The 21,315-nt window shown below is 39.5% G+C and overlaps 2 protein-coding genes across 15 annotated transcripts; one reads left to right on the forward strand and one right to left on the reverse strand.

Moving 5' to 3' along the window:
• Positions 1 to 1,663: 1,663 nt before the first annotated feature.
• On the forward strand, positions 1,664 to 5,578 carry LOC113355206. 14 transcript variants are annotated; one of them, XR_003362202.1, is made up of 8 exons: positions 1,664 to 1,916; positions 2,023 to 2,165; positions 2,261 to 2,315; positions 2,448 to 2,519; positions 3,004 to 3,129; positions 3,503 to 3,655; positions 4,470 to 4,571; positions 5,262 to 5,578. XR_003362202.1 is itself a non-coding variant. In XM_026598003.1 (7 exons), the coding sequence occupies exons 4-7, from the start codon at positions 3,085 to 3,087 to the stop codon at positions 5,283 to 5,285; spliced, it is 324 nt and encodes a 107-aa protein (XP_026453788.1). In that variant the 5' UTR covers positions 1,664 to 2,165; positions 2,240 to 2,315; positions 2,448 to 2,519; positions 3,004 to 3,084; the 3' UTR covers positions 5,286 to 5,578. The 14 variants fall into 14 exon arrangements, 9 of the variants coding, with proteins under 9 accessions (XP_026453788.1, XP_026453786.1, XP_026453783.1 ...); XR_003362203.1 differs by having other exon boundaries at positions 2,061 to 2,165; XR_003362206.1 differs by having other exon boundaries at positions 1,664 to 2,165; positions 3,503 to 3,723; positions 4,402 to 4,571.
• A 4,630-nt stretch (positions 5,579 to 10,208) lies between these two features.
• LOC113355202 (L-type lectin-domain containing receptor kinase IX.1-like) lies at positions 10,209 to 12,760 on the reverse strand. Its single transcript, XM_026597992.1, has one exon. It carries the CDS (start codon positions 12,473 to 12,475, stop codon positions 10,376 to 10,378), a length of 2,100 nt encoding a protein of 699 aa, XP_026453777.1. The 5' UTR covers positions 12,476 to 12,760; the 3' UTR covers positions 10,209 to 10,375.
• Between the last annotated feature and the right edge of the window lie 8,555 nt (positions 12,761 to 21,315).

Here is a 21,315-nt window from a genome sequence, read left to right on the forward strand (position 1 = left end):
GGAGTTAGTCCATACAGATTGCTAAGCGAAATATTGGGTGGTGTTGTTAGACCCCCACTTTTTCAGAGAGGCAAATTGTGTTGCAAACTACCTAGCGAAGTATGACATGTCCCAACAGTTAAGCGCAACAGTTGCGCGTTACTAAGATTGTATCCTGGCAGATGGAGCTGCACATGCCGACGATGTAACGCTAACATGGCTGAGACAAGAAAGTCTACTTAACACATGCAATATTATGCAACAGTGTTGCATATCCTTATTCAAAGTTAGCCCAGCTCAAGGAAGGAATAAAGGATGATATGCAAATTCATGGAATGACTTTGGCATGGTCATGAGCTTTGGCCAAGGATTGGACTATGCATATGCAACAATGGCGCGGCCAAACGCGCCATTTCTATCAATTGCTTAGGCCAGATGAATGAAAGTGATGCATATGAAGCATGAAGTTGAACTAAGCAAGTCAAGACTCGATTGGCATGATATTTGGATGTTGGCATCCAAATGAGCTAAGTGCATGACGGGATGAATATAACGCAACCATTGCCGAAGACTTGGCAAAGGCCAAGAGTGAGTAAAGCACAATCATTGTCTAACATTGGCATGGGCCAAAGTTAATGCAGTGCAATGATTGTCGGATTTGAGTTCAAGCTGTCAGTTGTGAGTGTGTGTGCATCACACGCATGTGAAAGTGAAAGAGCAAGTTAGAAACGGTTGTAAAGGAGCTTTGTAACCGAGTTTGGCATAGCCTAACCGTTTGAGACAGGCGTGGCGCCATTGTGCAAGACAGCACCAAAGCTAGCAGTTAAAAAGTAAGTCAGGCGGTTTGGGAACTGCCCATGGACAGATGGTTGTTCATGGGGCGTGCAACAGAGTTGCATACGGATTGGCCCTGGTTATTGGCATTATAAATAGCCATAGAACCCTTGTACGAGTGGGTGATAAAAGATCTCTGAACCACTGTATTGTCGAGTTATTCTTGCGCGAAAAATTGCTTGGAGCATTTGCAGGTGTGACAATTCGGGTATCAGAGCGCAAATTGCTCTGTTTTGACTTTGTTTTTGGATTTTCTCTGTTTTGCTCGAGTTTAGTTTCTGAAGTTGCTAGAGATAATGGCTGGTAAGAAGAGTAAGTTGGATGCCTTAACTGATAGGGTAGCGGACTTGAAAAACAAGATTTGCGATGAGGTGCGCCATCCTAACAATGCCAATTATAATCCAACGGTGTTGGCTCGCATTCATGCTCTTGATGAGTACGTTGCTGATATGTTGGAGTCAAACCAAGAAGCAACTAAGAAGCATGCTGATTTGGTAGGCCAAATCAGTGCTGTTAAGACCATGTTCACACACTAGTGGAAAATGAGGCTTTTTCAACCCACATCCGTGACCCTCGTTGACGGTCACGGACCACTGACCGGTCAAGAAGGTCATTGATTTAAAAAAAACACGAAAAAGTTTTTTAATCCCTATTAACAGTCGTTGCATAACAAATTTTTAATACCATTTAAGTTCTCTTCAACTACTGATGTCGCGACCGCTGATCCTAGATGTTTCAGTGGTTAGATTTCCTCGAGATTGAGTCTGATAATTGACATACGGCTGTGATTAAATACCTCATCTCCTCATTAAAACCAGAAGGAACCTTATCTCTATAATTTTATTTCTTATCTCTCACCTCTTTCACAGCCTAACTCATCTCTATCTTTTTCTTGGTTTTTCCTCTGAAAGTTTAATGGAGATCAAGTCTGCTTATTGACTTCCTCTCTCATCTCTTTCATTATTTGCTCTCAATCGACCTTCATCGTCTTCTTCTGCAATTTTTCCAGATCTGGAAGGTTGAGTTGAAGTCAATACCCTCAAACAAATAATCGATTTCAATGGTAGTATGTGTTTTTAGTATGTATTCTCACGACTAATTTGGTAACTATCTATGACTGATTCTTATTCATCATGTTCAATTACAAAAATTTAATTTTTAATTTTAGGGTTAGGTAAATTTTCACAGCTCTTGATTTTCCTGGTATAGTTTCGATCAAGTGTTATCTTTGTCAATTGGGGTTGTAGATCACTTCAACTGGTTCCTATTGACGGTGTGGTGGTGGTGATGAAGGTGAAGATGACTCAGTTTGCCAATAAGATTGCTCGTTACATTGCTTGTATTTTTGTGAGGTGAGTTAATTGGTTTTTGTTTCTTCAATTTGGGATTTAGGGGTATTCAATATCATGAGTTGATGATATTTCAGTTTGGTTTTGGTTGATTCCAGCTAAGTCATTCTTAGGTTCCATGACATGAGCATTTGATAGGGCAAGAAACTGAAGGTGGTAACTGGTTATCAAGAATTGAGGGTTCGGTTGTATGCAGAATTTTGTTATTTGTGATGCTTTGATTTATTTATTTTTGTTGGGTGTTGGTGATCTTATCAAATTTTTGTTTTCATGTTGATTTTGAAGATGAGGAGGAATATTTTTGAAGGACCTTATGGAACGAGGATGTGTTTGTTTTCCTGAAGTGGTCAAATACAGGTGTAGTTTGAGTTTATTTGATTGAAATCATTTATGTTTCATCGATGATGTCTTGGCCTTTTGGTGGCGGTTGAAGTATGTGTTTTTTTTTTTTGAAATTTGCTTATGAGTTCATAGTTTGTGGATGTTGAGTTGATTAAGCAATAATAAGTACTTGGTTTCACATAGTTAGTTTTAGTTTCCTGCTTACTAGATGTGTGAAGCAAGGATATAAACTTTTCCTTGGACTGGGAGTTACACTTTAAAATAGGTTTTGAAACTGAAGATAAGGCCTTTTTGATGCTTTTGAGTATTGCAAAAGGTTGGCTTGTCCTGCTCTAATAGTCGGAGCAATAATTCTGAAGGTTTGGAAAAACTCTCAATCTTGCTACTCGACATTAGCAGAGCCACACGCTTCTGTAAATTTACATCCCATTTTATGCACCTTCCATAGCTTTTCTGTGCTGAAGCATATGATAACTTCTTCCAATTCGCATATATATAGGCAGGCGCTGACCCAAATGCTGTATCATATGGAAATACACCTCTGATATATGCAGCAAGGCATGACTGCGTAGATGCCATTATGCGCTTACTGGAAGCTGGTGCAGATCCAAATTATAAAATGGATGTACGTCTGTATTAAACTTTTGTACTTGCTCCTTTTTGTCCAAATTTTCACGTCTTCTGAGAGTATGTGTTATCTACACACACAGATGATTATGCAGGCCCATACAACTTCATCATAAATTTTGTATCCTAATGACTAGTCTGGGTAGTAGTGCTCGTCCTATATTTGATACATATCATAGTTGATGTTTTAGTAGTCTATTTAATATCTTGTCACATCAATTGAATAAACAAAAGAATGTATAAGGTATCTCAACTGCTATAAACTTATTACATTAGAATTATAAGCGGCGTGTTCGTTCAGTACTAAATAGCCTTCTTCTGTGACATACTGAGTTTTTTTTATGCTATATTCTTTCTGTTTTTGATCCCAGGGAGGAGTTACAGCATTAGAAATAGCTGCTATGGAGTGCAATTATCAAATTGTTGAAGTTTTTTTTCCTGTGACGTCTCCCATTCCAACTTATCCTGATTGGAGCATCACCGGACTAATGAGGCATGTAAATTCTGATGCAAACAAAATGCTGGTACGGAGTTTATGTCATCCGAGTCTGATGGGTTGTTCATCTTTGCTTTGTTTCCTTATACTCTCATGGTAACTTAGCAAATGGTTCTTCTGGCTCCTCTTTACATTAATAAAAATTGTCGACAGTTTTTTCTTTCCCCTCCACTATTTGTGAACCTCTAGCAGACTTCCTCCTAGTTTATGCCTTATTTTGCATCCTCCACTATGAGTCATCAAGTTTATAGTCCTACATTCAATAAGCCTACATCAGTACTGCCTGGTTATTTAAAACTTGTATACGCTGACTTGCCAATATTCTCGGGAGCAAGTATGGCTCCACGAGATGCTCATTACCATATATAGTCGTGTTATGTTGTCATTGCCTGAACTAGTCAATCACCTGTAGAGCTTGCTGTCTAGTTTTAGGCTCGTTCCCTCCGTAATGGAACCTCATTCACGCTCTTTGAGATAGGTACGTATACATTGAAGGCGAATATGAAACATTTTAGTTGTTAGACTATGTAACGTCTCTCACATGAGAGCTTTTATTACCCAAAACTAAGACAACGTGCACACAGGTTAGTTAATGGGTGTGGCCCACTCTATAGCAGGCCAAGCTCAGGCTCAAGCTGGGTTAGCTTGAGTTGTTAGCATGCCCTGTTGGCTTTGGCTGTCACTAAACAGGTGGACCTGTTTGACTCATCTAGTTATGGTGCACCAATACTGATTCCTAGCATCTCATATCTCTTACATTCATCACTAATTCAGAATTCTAAATGTGCTGGAAACCCCAAATTTGATGTGAATTCAACAACAATGTGGAAAATCTTTGGCAGAGGGAAGTCCATATGAAGGAGAAGTTTCGCCAGGCAAAATCAAAAGGAAAAGAAGCATTTCAGGGAGAGCAGTATCTTATGGCATCGAATTGGTTCGTAGAGGTAGTTTCTAATCGATGACATTTTTTTCGCTTTTGCATGTTGATGAACAAGACTCTATGTAGCTTATAAGTGCTGTTACAGGAGGTTATTTGGCATTCAAACCATGAGGTTTTTTTCTTTTGTACTTGTAAATTCTTGGATCATGACTATGGAGTGACTTCGTAACCTAACCTTTGTCAGTCTTAGTGGCACATATGTCGGTTAGTGTAAATAAACAATAATAACGTGTTAGATTAACCCATACTATCATTTAATTAACGTAATAGAATAACGTAGAATGAGTTCAACAGGGTTATTTAATTTGTCTTTTCCACGAAGTATTATTTCTTCTATCTGCAGATAGGTAACCTTGTTTCCAACACTATAGTGTTTTTACATTCACTTAAACGAGCATATATGGTGTAGATTACAATTTTTTTTTATATGTATCTTCCTTTAGAAGTATTGATTCTTATTCATTCTTTATATGTTCTCAAATCTTGCAATGAAAACTTAAACTTACTATGGTGTATGGTGTCATCTGCTAGTTCTTATGATTAATTGTGGCATCTAAACATATTTAGTTCTGGTTTTCTGGTAGCACATGGACCTATAAGACGTAATATATGCCACAATATCTGGTTTGTTCTTTTTTATGGTGAATAATGATGAGATAGACTGATTGTTTCTGAAATCATTGTGTATTTTCAGGTTCAGGAACAAACAAAAGTTTAATCTTCGTGCCAACTGAAGAAGGTTCCACATTGACTTTCATTTTTCTTCTTTTAGCTATTAAATGTGTTCGTTCTTTGAGTTTTTGTGTTAAACTGTGCTCTTTATGTTGATGGATTCCACATGTATCTTTTAAGAAAACTTATTAGGACTTGTATTATGCGAATTCAGGATTTGAATCCTCTTTGTGTGATTTTGAAATTAAATGTCAACTGAATTCAGTTATGGGTTGTGCAATGAATACAATGAATGTTTAATGGAATGAAATTTGGTCCAACATTATTATTTGAGTTTCATTTTCTTCTTATTTAAGCTTCATTTGAATTCTAATTTGAGATTTAGTCGGATTCAGTCAGGCCAGACAGTCAATCTGAATCTTTTTTTTATATTAAGATTTATATCTATGACTGATTGAAGTCAGTCATTAAATATTTACCATTGAAATCGGTCGTTGATATAAGATTTTCAAAGACCCCAGAGACACGTCATAGTAGAAAAAGACGCTCAAACAACGACCCTTTCTTTGACTGCCAAAACAAGTCATTTAACTCGTATCTATGACTTACTTCATCGGTCGCGAAACTGACATTTTCCACTAGTGACAGGTGCCTTGAAAGATCTAACGGATGATTTAAGCGTTTTAAGGAGAATGGTGAGTACAATTGGTTCGGATCAAGCTACTGCGGGTGGTAGTGGCAGTGACTTTACGAAGATTAAAGTCCCAGAACCTCGGGCATTTTCTGGCGCAAGAGATGCGAAGGCATTGGAGAATTTCATGTGAGAATGGACCAATACTTTAGGCCGCCAGAATCCCAGAATAACAAAATGTTACTCTCGTTAGCATGTACCTGGAAGGTGATGCGAAGTTGTGGTGGAGAACTAGAACTGATGATGACCTAACTGCTGGTCTTCCATGTATCGTGACATGGGATGTCATGAAAGAATAATTGAAGAGTCAATTCTTACCAAGCAATTCTGCTTGGCTAGCCAGAGAGAGTTTGTGCAAGCTGAGGCATACCGGTACACCACGGGAATACGTGAAAGAGTTCTCATATCTGATGCTAGACATTCGCAACATGTCTGACGAGGACAAGTTATTTAATTTTACATCTGGTATGCAACCGTGGGCTCAGGATAAAGTGAGAAGGAAGGGTGCCAAATACCTACCTTCATCCATTGCAATAGTGGACATCCTTGCTGATTTTAGGTCAGTCAATACCTCAACTGATGCTAATAGGAAGGGCAAGGATAAGAAGAACCAGAAGTGTAAGGACAAGGAGAATAAGAAAAGTTCTGAGGTCAAGGAGAAAAGTTATCAAAGGGATGATAGTTTGGCTGCGAAGAACATAGATGGTGGTTGTTTCTTATACAAGGGTCCTCACCTTGCGCGTGATTTTCCAAAGAAAGAAAAATTGTCTGCAATCACCGAGGGCAGTGGAGAAAAGATTGAAACTGATGAAGTAGAGCATGTTAATCCTATTCAACTATGCAACATAGTAGCACAAAAGGCAGCAACACAACATGGGCTGAGTGGCGCTGGCCTGATTTATGTGAAAGTTGGCATTCACAACCATCGTCTATGGGGCATGGAAGATACAGGTGCATCGCACACTGTGATGAGCTTGTCGATGGCAGAGTACTTGGGTTTGGAGGTGTATCAAGCTGATCACTGCATGAAGACATTGAATGATGTAGTCAAACCAATCAAGGGGATGGCAGTGGTGAATGTTGAAGTTGGAGAATGGCGTGGCCAATTCAGTGTAATGGTGATGCATCTCAATGACTTTGAGATGATCCTTGGTAACAAATTTTTCAAAGAAGCGGAGGCAACAGTGATGCCTCACCTTGGCGGAATTTTCATACAAAGTCCTAGTACACATTGTTTCGTGAAAGGTGTAAGTAACATCAGTCCATATGATATGAGGCGAGACAAAGGCAGGGAAAGTGAGTTTGCGCCTGTAAAGTCTTTTGAAGAAAGCTTGGCAGAGATTCATGAGGAATTTGGATATCCGTGGATCTTAGCATCCCTTGTTCGCCGTTATTGATATAAGTATGAAGCGGGGGTCTTGCGTCGCTGTTTGCAAGTGCCCGAACCTACAAGATTACTGAAAACTGGAGACTTTGGCATGTTATCTGTTTGTTGTTTCTGTTTGAAGTTTAAGTTGGGTGTTGCTGATCTCATGGTCTTAGAAGATGGCACACTTTTGTTGGTGTATTTACTTTGGTTTAGTTGTTTGTTTTCAATAAGGCGATTGTTGGCCAGTGGTGTAAATGGGAATGAGTCCCTAATGTTTCTTATGTAAGGCTGGTGTAATGAATGAAGGTGGTGTTTAAGAAAAAAACTTGTCTCTTTTTGCTTAATTTAAATCTAGTTCATTGGGGAAGCACTACAAGTAAATTATCCAAAGTATACAATAAGAAACGCTGAAAGCAAAACCAAGCAAGAAGAAGTGAAGTTGGTGGCATAGGCGAGTTTGTTGTTGGGAGAGTCACGTAGAAGTGCGACAGTATTTGGCAGTGATAGCATGGAGTCACGCAGCAAGAATGAAGATGTAAGTCCATCAAGCATATGAGTTAAGAGTAACTCATAGTTAGGAAGAGCATGATGTTGTTTTTCTGCTACATTAAAGCGAAGCGGTTTGAAAGAACAAGTGAGGCCTTGTTAGTTTCAAAGGCGCGTGAAGAGGAACCCTGTCCAGTGAAGTGGTGTAAAGCCCCTGGTATCCTAAGTCATGGCTAATGTCATGCATTTCAGTCGAGTTTGCACAAGAGTGTTGCAAAATGATTGAAGAATACTTAGTCTACAGTAAGGCATGTTGGATTGCAAGAGTGCAATGTCAGTCGGAGTTGAAGGAGGTAAGCTAAGTTATGCATATCAGGATGATATGTTGGCTGTTTGGCGTGTACACTTAGGCACGGAATGGCTGAAAAAAAGATTTGTGACGCTGATGCAATCGGAAGTGGAAAATTAGCTTAGGGTTTAGCTAAGGGAGTACTGCTGAATTTCAGAGGAGTTTTGAAAGTGCATGGCAACAGATCGCAAGAGCATTTGGGTGTTGAGATATGAATAAAGTGGAGATTGAAGCATAGTCGACGATGCGACAATGAAGCTGGAATTCATAGGCTGAATGGCAAGCAAACAAACTAAGCGGTGGCATAAAGTACTAGGCAGAGATGTTTTGGCCAGGTTGAAGGCCAAACAAAGTTGTTAATTTCTGAGAGTGGCTCAGATGAACTGATGTTGCATTCAACGAGGACGTTGAATGGATTATGTGGGGGAGGTCTATGACATGGCCGAACAGCTAAGTGCAACAGTTGCGCGTTACTGAGAATATAGCCTGGCAGATGGAGCTGCACAAGCCGACGATGTTTTGCTTTCTGAGACAAGAAAGGCTACTTAGAACGTGCAATATTATGCGATAGTGTTGCATATCCTTATTCAGAGTTATCCCATCTCAAGGAAGGAATAAAGGATGATATTCAAAGTCATGGAATGACTTTGGCATGGTCCTGAGCTTTGGCCAAGGCTTGGACTATGCATATGCAACAATGGCGGGGCCAAACGCGTCATTGCTATCAATTGCCCAGGCCAGAGGAATGCAAGTGATGCATATGAAGCATGAAGTTGAACTAAGCAAGTCAAGACTCAACTGGCATGATATTTGGATGTTGGCATCCAAATGAGCTAAGTGCATGACGGGATGAATATAGCGCAACCATTGCCGAAGACTTGGCAGAGGCCAAGAGTGAGTAAAGCACAATCATTGACGAACATTGGCATGGGCCAAAGTTAGTGCAATGCAATGATTGTCGGATTTGAGTTCAAGCTGTCAGTTGCGAGTGTGTGTGCATCACACGTATGCCAAAGTGAAAGAGCAAGTTAGAGACGGTTATAAAGGAGCGTTGTAACCGAGTTTGGCATAGCCTAACCGTTTGAGACAGGTGTGGCGCCATTGTGCAAGCCAACACCAAAGCTAGTAGTTAAAAAGTAAGTCGGGCGGTTTGGGAACTGCCCATGGACAGATGGTTGTTCATGGGGCATGCAACAGAGTTGCATACGGATTGGTCCTGGTTCTTGGCATTATAAATAGCTAGAGAACCCTTGCATTTGAGAGTTGTTCAATAGTTCAAGTGTTGAGGAACCACATTGCAGTAGAGAGTGAATTCTGTGAGGCTTAGAGAATAAGCTTATAAAGTCCATTGGTTGGACGAGTTTTGTATCTTCCCCTTAAGCTAATAAATTAAGTTTGTTGTCTTATACGTTTGGCTTTGGTATAGTGTTAATTCGAAGTTACTCTCTAATTTCTGTGAAGCATAAACATGGCAGGAACCTCTTTGTAGTATGGGCTACATTGTTTGGTAGAAAAAGTCTAAGTTAAGTCTTCTGTTGCGTCACTCAGTGAAGTTGGTTGTTTGCATTGGTGCAAACTTATAAGGCTGAAATACGAGTGGGCGATAAAAGATCATTGAACCACTGTATTGTCGGGTTATACTTGCGTGAAAAATTGCTTGGAGCATTTGCAGGTGTGACACCAAGTCAGGTGTTGCAAAGGAGATTGAGGGGAAACGGATCACTTCTCCTCATGCTTCAATTTTCCGGTTGCTAAGCAATGATTTGGTAGGCAGAGCTGCATTGAGGAATGTTAATATGAATGGTTACCTTTTGTTTTGTTTTCTGCTTATTAAAAAAAGTAAAAATAATAATAAGATAAGGGGTTTTGTTGGAGCCCCTATGATAGGCTTCTTATTCAGTGCCGAGAATTATTATTGCTTGACAAAGTCACCTTGATCATAAAAGGTGTCGACTTCTTCATCCCAGTACCAGCACCTACAAAGTCACCTTGATTGTTGCTTGACACTGCTGCTGCGAAGGAATTATTATTAGATACCTCAGCATCCGCATACTAATTAAAACATTTTAAAATCTTGATCCATGAATTACCAAATTCTCATCTTTCTGCCAATTTATACAACATTTTGTGCATCGCACAGTAGTCATAAATGATAAGTTTACTGAAATTTTATGTAAATTTCATCCCAAACTCTAGCTGCAAACACAGTGAGTTTAGAACATTAACGTGTATCAATCAGGTCTAACAAGAATGTAGGGGAGATTCTGATGGGGAAGAACCAGCAGTAGTCTTCGTCAACATCTGAGACGAATCGGCTGTCGAACATTTACTGCATCTACATTGGCTACCATTTGTCTGCGAATTCGAGTAATCACCACAAGCTGAAGCAAAAGCAAGCTTGCACATATCCAGTCGGGGTGCATAAGCATAATTATAAGCCGGAGGAGGCAGCTTTGTTGGAAGATTCACCAATGGGGATTCATGGTTGAGAAGATTCATCACTTGCCTAATGGAAGGTCTAGTTGTAGGATCCGGATGCGCACACCATAATCCTAAAATCAACAAACGTTCCATTTGTTGTCCATCAAAATCCATATTTAGCCTTTCATCGGCCGCTTCAACAATCTTACCATTTGCATAGAGTTCCCAAACCCAGTCTACCAAGTTTTCCTTGTTTTGTTCAACCGGCTTCCTACCGCAGGCAATCTCCAGCGCGACGATCCCGAAACTATAAACATCGGATTCTTTGCTTGATTTACTTGTATATATACATTCTGGGGCTAAGTAACCCAGAGTTCCCGCTAAGGCTGTCGTTTGAGAACCTAAATGATGATCAACCAGCCGCGCTAAACCGAAATCGCCGAGTTTAGCATTGAAATCTGAATCCAGCATTACATTACTTGCTTTAATATCTCTGTGAAGTACACATTGTTCCCATAATTCATGTAGATATAGCAATGCAGAAGCTAAACCAAGAGCTATTTTGTACCTGACTTCCCAATTTAGAACATTTACTCCTCGGAAAAGATGCTTATCGAGGCTCCGGTTTGGCATGAATTCGTACACAAGAAGCAACTCATTTCGTTGGTGGCTCCAACCTATGAGCTGAACCAAATTTCTGTGTCGCAGTTTACTAATTATCCTGACTTCTGATTGATACTCCCTTCTTCCTTGTTGTGATCCTTTTGATATCCTCTTGACAGCGATATTCAAGTTTGCACCGCTTAAGAACCCTCTGTAAACGCCTCCAAATCCTCCCTCTCCAAGTTTCCCTGCCTCGTGGAAGTTATTTGTCGCATCAACAAGTTCGCTGTATAAGAACCTTTTCGGGCCTGTTCCTTTCTCAAATGCATCATCCATGGATGAATCAGAATTCGCTGCATCAAGATGAGAGTTCCTTGCGCGGCGCCTCTTTATGCTCCACCAGATAAATATAGCGAAACCAATCGAACAACCGAAAGCATCCAAACCAACAATAAGACCCACCACCAAACTGTTAACACCGTTTCCTTTTCTGAAGGTGGAATTGAATTGCCAGGAAAGGATTTTATGGTTGTCTAAAGTCATCCCAGTGCTGGCAGCCGAGAAGCCAACTCTAACCGTCTCCGGCAGGTACTTGCTTAGATCAATTCTACGAGACAAAGTAGAGTTTCGACCGATAACGGGATTTTCAGCAGAAGTTAGAGAAGCAGACAATTTTTTTGTAGTCGAGTTGTAACTTACCCAAGCATTAATAACGTGTTTTCCATTCCTCATACTACCATTTTGAAATGCCTTGGTATCCACTGATACCACCGAGTTAACGTTGACACCAACATGACTAGAACATGGATCCCACTCGTTTTTATAAGTGTCCAACTCAACTGCAACAAATTGATATTCTTGCGATTCTTGATCAGCTGCGCCTGAACTCATCAGGCCAAGAAACCCACCGCCAAACATTGGAGAAACCTCGGATCTAAAAGGGGCCAGGAAAAAAGTGACGCCATCACCGTGACCACCAAATTCTGTATTATTTACGGTCTCTATGACCAAGGAGAAGCGTGTACTGAAATCTGCAACCCTTCCGGTGGATGGATCCCAAATTTGTATAGGTTCTGAATAGGTTGCACGGCCAACACTTCCGTTACCGGTTGCATTTTTGGTGAGTTGAATGGCGTTACCAGCTAGAAACGAATCGCCTTGGACGTGTATTTTAGGATCGTTGTTTGGGGAACTTGGAAAGGTGAAGGAGATTGAATTTGTAGTACTAGGAAGATTCAACAATGTTGTTAGGATGAAGAAGAAGAAGATTGAACAAGGAAGATGATAATTTGATAATAACGCATTGTACAAAGCCATTGGGTGATAATAGCGATGATTGACTGGAATCAGTAGTAGTATGCATGCATAAACTAGAGAAATCAAAACATAACCTTGAGGGCGTCTTTTAAGCGTAACAAACGAAAGGTACCATAATAGCAAAGTTGTGGAAGAAGTTGGAACAGGACAGTGAATTTCTATGGAAAGATAAGTAGGCGTTGAATTGTCACCTCGAAGGCTCGAAGAATATGCTGAGGACTAGCAAGAAGTATGAACAGGACAGGTTGACGTCATTAGACATCCAGTTTTAGTACGAATGAAAAATCTTCCGAGAGAATTGTCTTAGAAAAGACGAACTTGAAATCTGTCCTTTATTTGAAAAATCAAGCTTTTGGTGATAATATATGGGAGGCTCAAATTGTTGTTCTTCAATCTTCAGAATAACTGGTGATAATACGACGATGCATTTTAATTTAAGAAGAAAATAATGGTCTTAATCAAGATGGCCCTTTGTGTTACCACTTGTTTGTGTTTGCAGTCAAATTGCAGTTTGTATTATTGCTGGTAGAGGGTCTGGTCCGTGTATGGCGGCTTTCAATGCATGGCAGTGTTGAGAATTTATCCAAAATGCTAGTCTTCGCCCACCCATGTCCAACACGAGGTGTCATGTAAATATCCACACAAAAGGCCAACATGAGGTGTCATGTAAATATCCACACAAAAGGCCCGCTGTTAACTCTAATCCAAGGGTTCACTGGCTAGGATCAATGCCACCTAATGATGGAAAGGAGTGTAGCGGGGAAGTGTAGCAGCGTCGAGAAAAGGAGTGGGGAAGTGTAGCAGCGTCGAGAATTTATAGGCCGGACACATGAAAAGCTGCTACATAGTACAAGGAAATCCTTGTTTTACTCCATTGTACCTAAACACTCAAAAGAAAATATAAGATATATAATTCACGAGGATAATATCAAAGAAAGCATAAATAATGGATATAAAATTAGGTGTTTTATAACACCTATCAGATACCGAGTTATACAATATTTATATTGCATATACTTAATCTATTAAGAGTTCGACCGGGGAAAACTCTAATACTTGTAGATGCATATGCTTCATAGAGAGGCTATGGGATCGGGTTAGAATGCCTATAGATATTAGTTTATTTCTTAGCCTAAATTTCTTGTAGATTTAAGATTGCTTAATATATATATAAAGGTGCAGGTAAACTTACATATTTTGTTGTAGTCATATGCCCTGATAGCGTAGTCCTGGTCGGTCTCCAGCATCAACAAAATAGCTAGGAGGATAACACCAACTCGTCGACCTGTAACCACAGAATGATCACATCTTAATCCTTGAAGCCAGCAGCGGAAGTATGGACATGCAATGAGCGACAACAGCAGTATGAGATGATGACTCGAGTCATAGCAGGTAACACCAAGATAAGGAATAAGAGACGCGCGGAAAATCTGATGATGAAGCCGGTAGTATTCTTGATGTATACTGAAGCATGCAAGGCTTTGGTGTAAAAACTTGTTAACCTCTTCTCGTGGTATTGATCAACAATAGAGATCGGTATAAAAATTGAGTGATGCAGTTGTAATTACCTAAAATCGATGAGAGGCTAAAGTGGGATTCTAGGGTTTTGAAAGTGAGTTACGGGAGGTTGAGCACGAATAATCTTCGCTAAACCATGCACAGTAGCCTTTCAAAGGCTGCTTCAGTCACATGGAAGAGGCTTAGAGCTGGTCTTAGAGAGGGAAGCACATGAAGAGAGAGAAAAATCAGAGAATTCTAGGTTTGAAGAAGAATTGCTCTTAGAGTTTATGAGAAAGTTCTGTGTTAGCTTGGAGAAATAGATGACCTATTTCTAATCTCAGGTTGGTGAAGATAAGGATTGTTTGCCATGCCGTGCGGAGAAATTTTCCCGTCTCTTCAGGAATAGATAGAGACAAACTAGGTTGAGTTTATCTCATTATTCCACCGCCTTTAGTCTCTTCTGCGGTGAAAAATAGGCAGGGTATTTCTCACACATTCCTTAGACTGTCATACCAAAACCTTAATTGATATCCCCCCCCACCCCACCCCAATTTGTGTGAAGCTGACTCAGCCTTTGTGATGATGTGTTGAGAGAGAAATATTTTATTTAGCCGAGTTGGCCAAGATAAAGAGATATTCTCTGATTTGTGAGAATGACTAGGATGAGTCACGTGAAAAGGCATGGAATGCCTCGGGAATCGTGTGTAGAGTGTGATAGGAGTTTAGGTTGAGCTCCCTCTCCCCATATGTCTCGTTTGTGATTCCACGATATCTTGTTTCGCTGCCATACGATTAAGATTATTGTGAGGTGATTGATAGTACTAGGATGTTCTTCGGGAATATAAGTCCGGTATATTAATTGGTTCATGTTCACCTTGATTTATCAAAAGATGGAACAAAACTCATAGGTATTTTTGTGGGAGACAAATTTATCTATTCAATAGAATTTTCTTTGTGAGACAGGTTTGTTTATCAAGTCTTCGACTTTCGGTCGTAGCAACTCTTAGTTGTTGATAGACGCATTTATGTGTCTAATATAACCCAATTGTATATATTGTTAGTACCCATTTTTGTACTTATTATGGTATTTTATTTATTTGTAGGTGTTTTTAGAAGAATAAGGTTTTGCGGCGAAATTGGCTGAAAATGCGGCGTTTGGACCTCCGTTGATAGAGTACCGGAAGCACCTCAGAAATACCTCGGAGGAACCCCGAAAAAGTGCGTAAAATGTCCCAGAAAACTCACTATACGGACCCTCAGTTTTGGATAAGGGGTAACCTAATTACTAAGGGGTGACCCATTTCCAGGCAGCTGCTAAAGGGACACCGGAGATGGATAGGGGGCATCTCTTCTTCACATTTCAAATGAAGTTTTGGCGGGAAAGTGAGTTTGTTAACTGGCAGTTTTTGATCGGAATTTTTGAAGGAGCTATAGTGCGATTAAAGGGCTGGAAATGTTTGGGCTTACTCTATGGACTTATAGGAAGCTAACAGGGGTGATTTTAAGGGCCAGAAGTGGCTGGAATGACCGGGAGAAGAAATCAAAGTCCAAACAGGACACGTATGTTGCTGTTCACGTTCAAATATTTTGTGAGAAATTTTTGGGAGACTTTCACGCTGGATATACATGTATTTGATCCTGTTCAAGTCCTAAGAATAGTTTGGTTGCTATTTCATAGCTAACAACACGCGTAGAGAGTCACAGGAGAGATTTTCTCTCAACTGCATGCAGAGAAGAATAAAAAGAATGGTCGCTGTTAGTAGAGATTTTTTGGGGATTTGAGGGCTATATAAGAGTGGGTTTACGTCATAGAAAGGGGATCAAGAGTTTGGGGTCGAGACAGAGCCAGGAGGAGCGAAGAAGAAGGAGTAGCAGCAATGTTCACCTGCTGCTGCTGCTGCCATTAAAAAGCTTCAAGAACACAAAGAACAGACTCTCCAGGACAGTGTTATTTTCAGCAGCTCCAGAACAGTCTTATTTTCAGCAGCTCAACAGCAGAAGAGAGGTGTCGCAGTTCGCTGCAGTTTTCTGTTGTCGTTCTTTTCTGGACGTGTTTTGTGAGTCTCAGAACTACTATTTTATAACTTTTGACTCTTTTGGTCACACTTTGAGCTTTAAATTAATATGTTGAGTGTGTGATTGATATGAATAGCTAAACCCCAATACTGGGATGATGGAGGAAACCATTCTTTATGCATGAATAATTTTTATTTAGTTATTTTATGACTATTTGCATTATTATGAATTGAATTATGATTTTTCTTAATTATTTGTGATTTCATTTGATGGTTTATGCTTGGGACTAATCTTTTTGATAGGCCATGCTTAATATTTCCACTTAATATTTTTAAAATCTATTTTGGCAAATAAAGAATCGATGTTTAGAAGCTATAACTGTTTAGAATAAATACATGAATCGCATGAGTATAAGAATTGGTGAAATCCTGAGTCCTAGTATCTCTTGATCGGATGCTAAATTTCTAGAGGATAATGAAACAAACTTAAGAATACAATATTTTAAGGATACTGAGTCTATTTGTTAGTATCCTTAAAAGTGATAGATTTAAAAGACTCTAGTGCCCCTAACTACGAGATAAATAGTAAACATTCCTTTTACCTAAAAGTTATCATACATCTTTTTGTTCTGAACCTACTTAACTAAGAAAATTATCTAAAGACAATCATGCAAAAATCTCTGTTGTTTCTTCTGAATCATTAGTCATCGTAGAAAACCAAATCCATGCAAATACACCAGAAAAGATATTCCCATTTTGATGCTAAGTAGCAATGCCATAATAAAGATAAGTAAGTTGCTATAATGTTAAGATTGTTTTTTCTTTTTTTAAATTGTTGCCAAGAAAGTTAATCTAGAGAAAGTACCTTGGAGATGTTAGAGAGATACCGGTAAGCAAGATTGCGTTAAAGACTATATACAATGCCAAGTTATTTTTCTTATTACCGACAAGTGCGGATGTATTTGAGCTTGAATCTATGTCCTTTCCCATTGTTTTCTGGTGCCCAGAGCTTGTTGGTATTTTCTGTCTCACAAGTTATTAAGGTACCAATTTTTCTCTACCATCTTTGCTTTCCCTGTAATAGTAATACACCCACAATTTTTAAATACTAGATCTAAGAGCTTAATAACTTAACAATGCATATAAAGATAGGGTTCTATTGACATATGATGATTGGGTTTGGGTTACTACTAGGAATTAACCAAACAAAGAACACAGAATCTATTCAAAACTCATTGAATTTTGAGACAAAGATGAGCAGCAGCACCACTATTGATTACAATCTTAAAACCAAATTCAAAAGTTTAGGTTTGAAATAATTCTAATTGTATGATTTCCGTATCACAAACAGACAATCAAATAATTCTTATTAGCTTCAGGAAAGTACAATCCAAGCCCCAATATCAGTGAACTCCTATTGAGAAGATAAAAATTGCTCAGATTCCCCAATATCAGTGAACTCCTAAAGAATTTAATTCAAAGAAGATGACCTAATTAGAAAATGTACAATAATGTGTGATCGAATGGTGAATTTAAAAGGAAAAAACTTCAAACCCTAGTGTTTGAGAGTGATAACAGTTTCTGCCGAGTGTGTGGGTGAGAAACGAGCCTAAATCCTAAACAATGTACTGCAAGGGAGTACTTTGATTCGAGATATCAATCTGTACAAATCCGGCCTAAACCAATAAATGACCGTTCCGGACTTGCTTCGGTCACAAAGTGAAGGAGAAGGGTTGGTCTAGGGATGGAAGCAAAGAGAGTGTTGAGATCAGAATAGTTGATTCGGGAAGAGTAGTTGTTAGACGACTTGTATCAGAAAGTATAAAGCTAACAGATGGGAAAGCTAACAAGTGATTTTTGAGTGTTGTATTCTCCTGACCAAAACTTGTTCTTTGGTGGAAATAGGTGAGACCTATTTATACAAGTCGCAACAAAAACGTACCCTGGTCTCGTAAGAAGTGGAAACGGTTGAGTAAATGGAAGAAAGCGGTAATGGTTAACGCCTGGAATTGATGTTTCCATAATGAAGGAAACGTTTCACCGTTACTTCCTGTATTTACTAACCTCCTCACTCTTATGACACTTTCTTGTAACGGGCGTAGTGTATGCCGCACACTGTAAACCTCCAGACCAATACCCTGATGAGCATCCCCAGTTTGTGACATTTTTTGATGTCTCGAGTGTTTTCGTGTAAAATGTGTAGCGTGTTGCTATTGTTTGGAAAGTTAATATTGAGAGGTTTGCCGTTTCGGTGGTGACTTTCAACGGCCGAGATTTCACATCTTGAGAGGAAGGTTAGCCGTTGATTTTGGTTACCTTCCGTTGGTAGCCAGTGTCGTGGCCATGGTGCTGGCATAGCTTGCGCATGCTCTTAGCGTGGCTAATTAGGGTTTGGTGTCGTGACCAAAGAATTTGCATAGATAAGTATGTGCCGTGGCGAAGGAGTTGGGAGTGTAGCCAAAGGTTTCCACTTTGGTGGCAAGTTTGTACGGCTAAGATCTGCATCTCAAAAGGAAGGATAGTCGTTGATTGTTGCAACCTTCCGTTTGGCAGCCAGCGGCATGGAGGCATGGCCGAAAACAAACACTTGGCAGCTATTTGGCAAGCAGACTCTCTAAGCGGGCTACCCGTGACCCGAAGTCGAAACCCAGTACCGAAACGCAGCTGCCGTCAACTATTTTCGTCAGAGACGGGCTTGAAGTGGCAAGTGTAAGCCAAATTACCTTAAAACTTCTAGAAGAAGACGTTGTCATCCTTCTGAACAAGCCCATCCTTCTGAAAAAATTAATAAAAATCTTTCGAACGCAATATTCGAACACATGACGTCAAAGAAGTTAGGTAACGTATCAATCCACCAAGCTGCCCATCTTTAGACGTGTCTATAGGGTGTTTTGAAAAAACTAAACTGGTTCAGCTACTCAACATTTTAATAAACACGCCAAATCAAAGTGTGGCCTGTTATAATATGCATGGGATATGATGTCTATCCACTTAGCACCATTAGTTACACCAAGCACCTTGCATAAGCACCTTGTTACACCAAGCACCTTGTGTAAGCAACTTTTGTAATCTACTTAAGCAATAGTAAGCTACTTTGTTGGATGAGATTAACACCTAAAGATAGTGGGTGTTGAATTGCATGGTTTGCAAGCTAGAGGTGTTATTGCTACATAACATCGTACATGTAGTGTGACATGTAATACTAGATGGTGTATACAAGCTAACACCTTAAGACTTGTATAAATAGCTCCCTTAGGCTATTGTATTTTGTATCCCAATTTCTTAAGTGAATAAGAAATTCTCCCTTCTTCCTTATTACTTCTATTAATATCCATTTTGAGTTTAGTGGTTAATTAGTATTTGCTTTAATTATTGTTAATATTACTTTGGAAACGTAATATGGCCAAAATTTTCCTTTTTTGGACACGCTATTATATGAAGGATTGTTCTAGCAGAAAGAGCATTTTTAGCAGGTTGCAATGAAGCCTCCCAACTGGTGCTGCCATCTCCTAGTATGCATAAAACATAAAGAGTTTATTAGACCCCAAAGATAAACATCAAAGTTTGGTGACCCACCAGATACTCCCTTAATGGTAGTTCCAAAGAGGGTAAAAGTATTAATGGGAATTAGGTGTTGAAAATAGGTCTTGATAGGGTAATGATGGTTATTAGAGTGAAGGGGACACGGATGGCTTTGAAGAGCGTAGTTAACAAAGTGACATGACGGCTAACTAAGCGCCATAAATGGAATTGAATTGGCACAATGGGGTATTTGAGGGGTTAATTAGCAGAGAGATTACCATTTTCAGAGAGATCTTTAACAGAAGAGGAAATGTTTAGGTTTAACAAACTAAATTGAGAGTATGGCTGATCCTTCCCAGAATTCAACCAATTCCATCGGAAATCTTCCAAATGCACCACCAGTAACACCTGAATTTGCACAAGCCAAGTCAATTCTCCCTTCTTTGAGCATAGAGGAATTGCAGCAGTTAAGAGAAGATGCACAGTCTAAAATTGATCATCGGATTCAAGAGAAAACTCGTCAGAGAGAGGCTGTTCAGGAGCGGAAGAAAAGAAGATTTGAGGCTCTCTACAATGCATGGATACCCAAGTTCTTAGAATGGAAAGAACGAAAGGATGAGGAAAAGGCTGAGCTGATAAATGTTAAAGGAATGTTTGTAGTATTGGACTTGTTTTTGTTATTGTCTTCTTGTTTTTGTAAATGTACAAACAAGCAATGTTCTTGGTAAATGATTCTAAAATTCCAATGATTGTTAAGCAGAGATGGGTAGGAATGACTGAATTAATGAATCAATATGGTATATAAAATGTTGTTTAAGATGGTGGGTATTATTCCAGTTTATAAAATGTTGTTGGAGTAAGATTAATTCAAAGACTATTTTAGGCCCAATTCCAAAAAAAAATCTATGTGCAAGCCTAGTACTATTACTACTAATCCTAGCATGACAGAATATTAATTCAATAATCAGTATAGCCAAATCCAAACTCATCCAACATTGCTAAAACCCATCTGCATACAAAACCCCACCATGATTTAAGAATCAATGTTTTTTCAACAATCCATACATTCATTCTCTAGTTAACAGAAAAATCCAAACAACTACATTCTATCACCTGGCTTGTCGCTTAGTCCTTGGAAATGGTTGCTCAGATGCAGTCGTTTGAGAAGCAGAAACTGCTGTTGGTGCTGGTGGTTTCCTTACAGTTCTACCCTTAATGTCATCCCGATAGTAATCATCCCTGGATGTCCTTTGCAGGTCAAGTTTATCTACCTTTGGAAATTTATACTCATTCCGACAAATAACTGCGGTACTGAATTCCTTGTCGACTTCATCACCAGCATATTTCCAGATTTGGGTAGGTGCACCTAACACAATAGACTTTATTTTACTTTACTGGTCTGGTACATAAAATACCTGATTAGCTTGGGAGGCTACAACGAAAGGATCATCCTGGAGTCCCAACTTATCAATCTCAACCAAAATGTAGCCAAGTTTGTCTTTTGAGACCCCTGCTTTGGTAACCCATTTACACCTGAAAAGTGGCACTTTCAGCGAATGATATGTCAGCACCCATATCTCTTGTAAAACACCATCATAATCCGCCAGAATAAGGGTAATCCCCGCTTGTCTAATGTGCGTGTCAGTTGCCTCTACGTAAACCCCGCTATTCTGGTTAACAGAACCATCATGAGATTTTGTGCGAAACAGGTATCCATTGATGTGATATGCTTCGTATGTCTCTACTTGTGCATTCGGTGGGATTGATAGCCACCTTAAGTCCTGATTGAAGTTTTCCCTAGAG

Source organism: Papaver somniferum, chromosome 3 (genome assembly GCF_003573695.1).
Source record: "Papaver somniferum cultivar HN1 chromosome 3, ASM357369v1, whole genome shotgun sequence".
Lineage (NCBI taxonomy): Eukaryota > Viridiplantae > Streptophyta > Magnoliopsida > Ranunculales > Papaveraceae > Papaver > Papaver somniferum.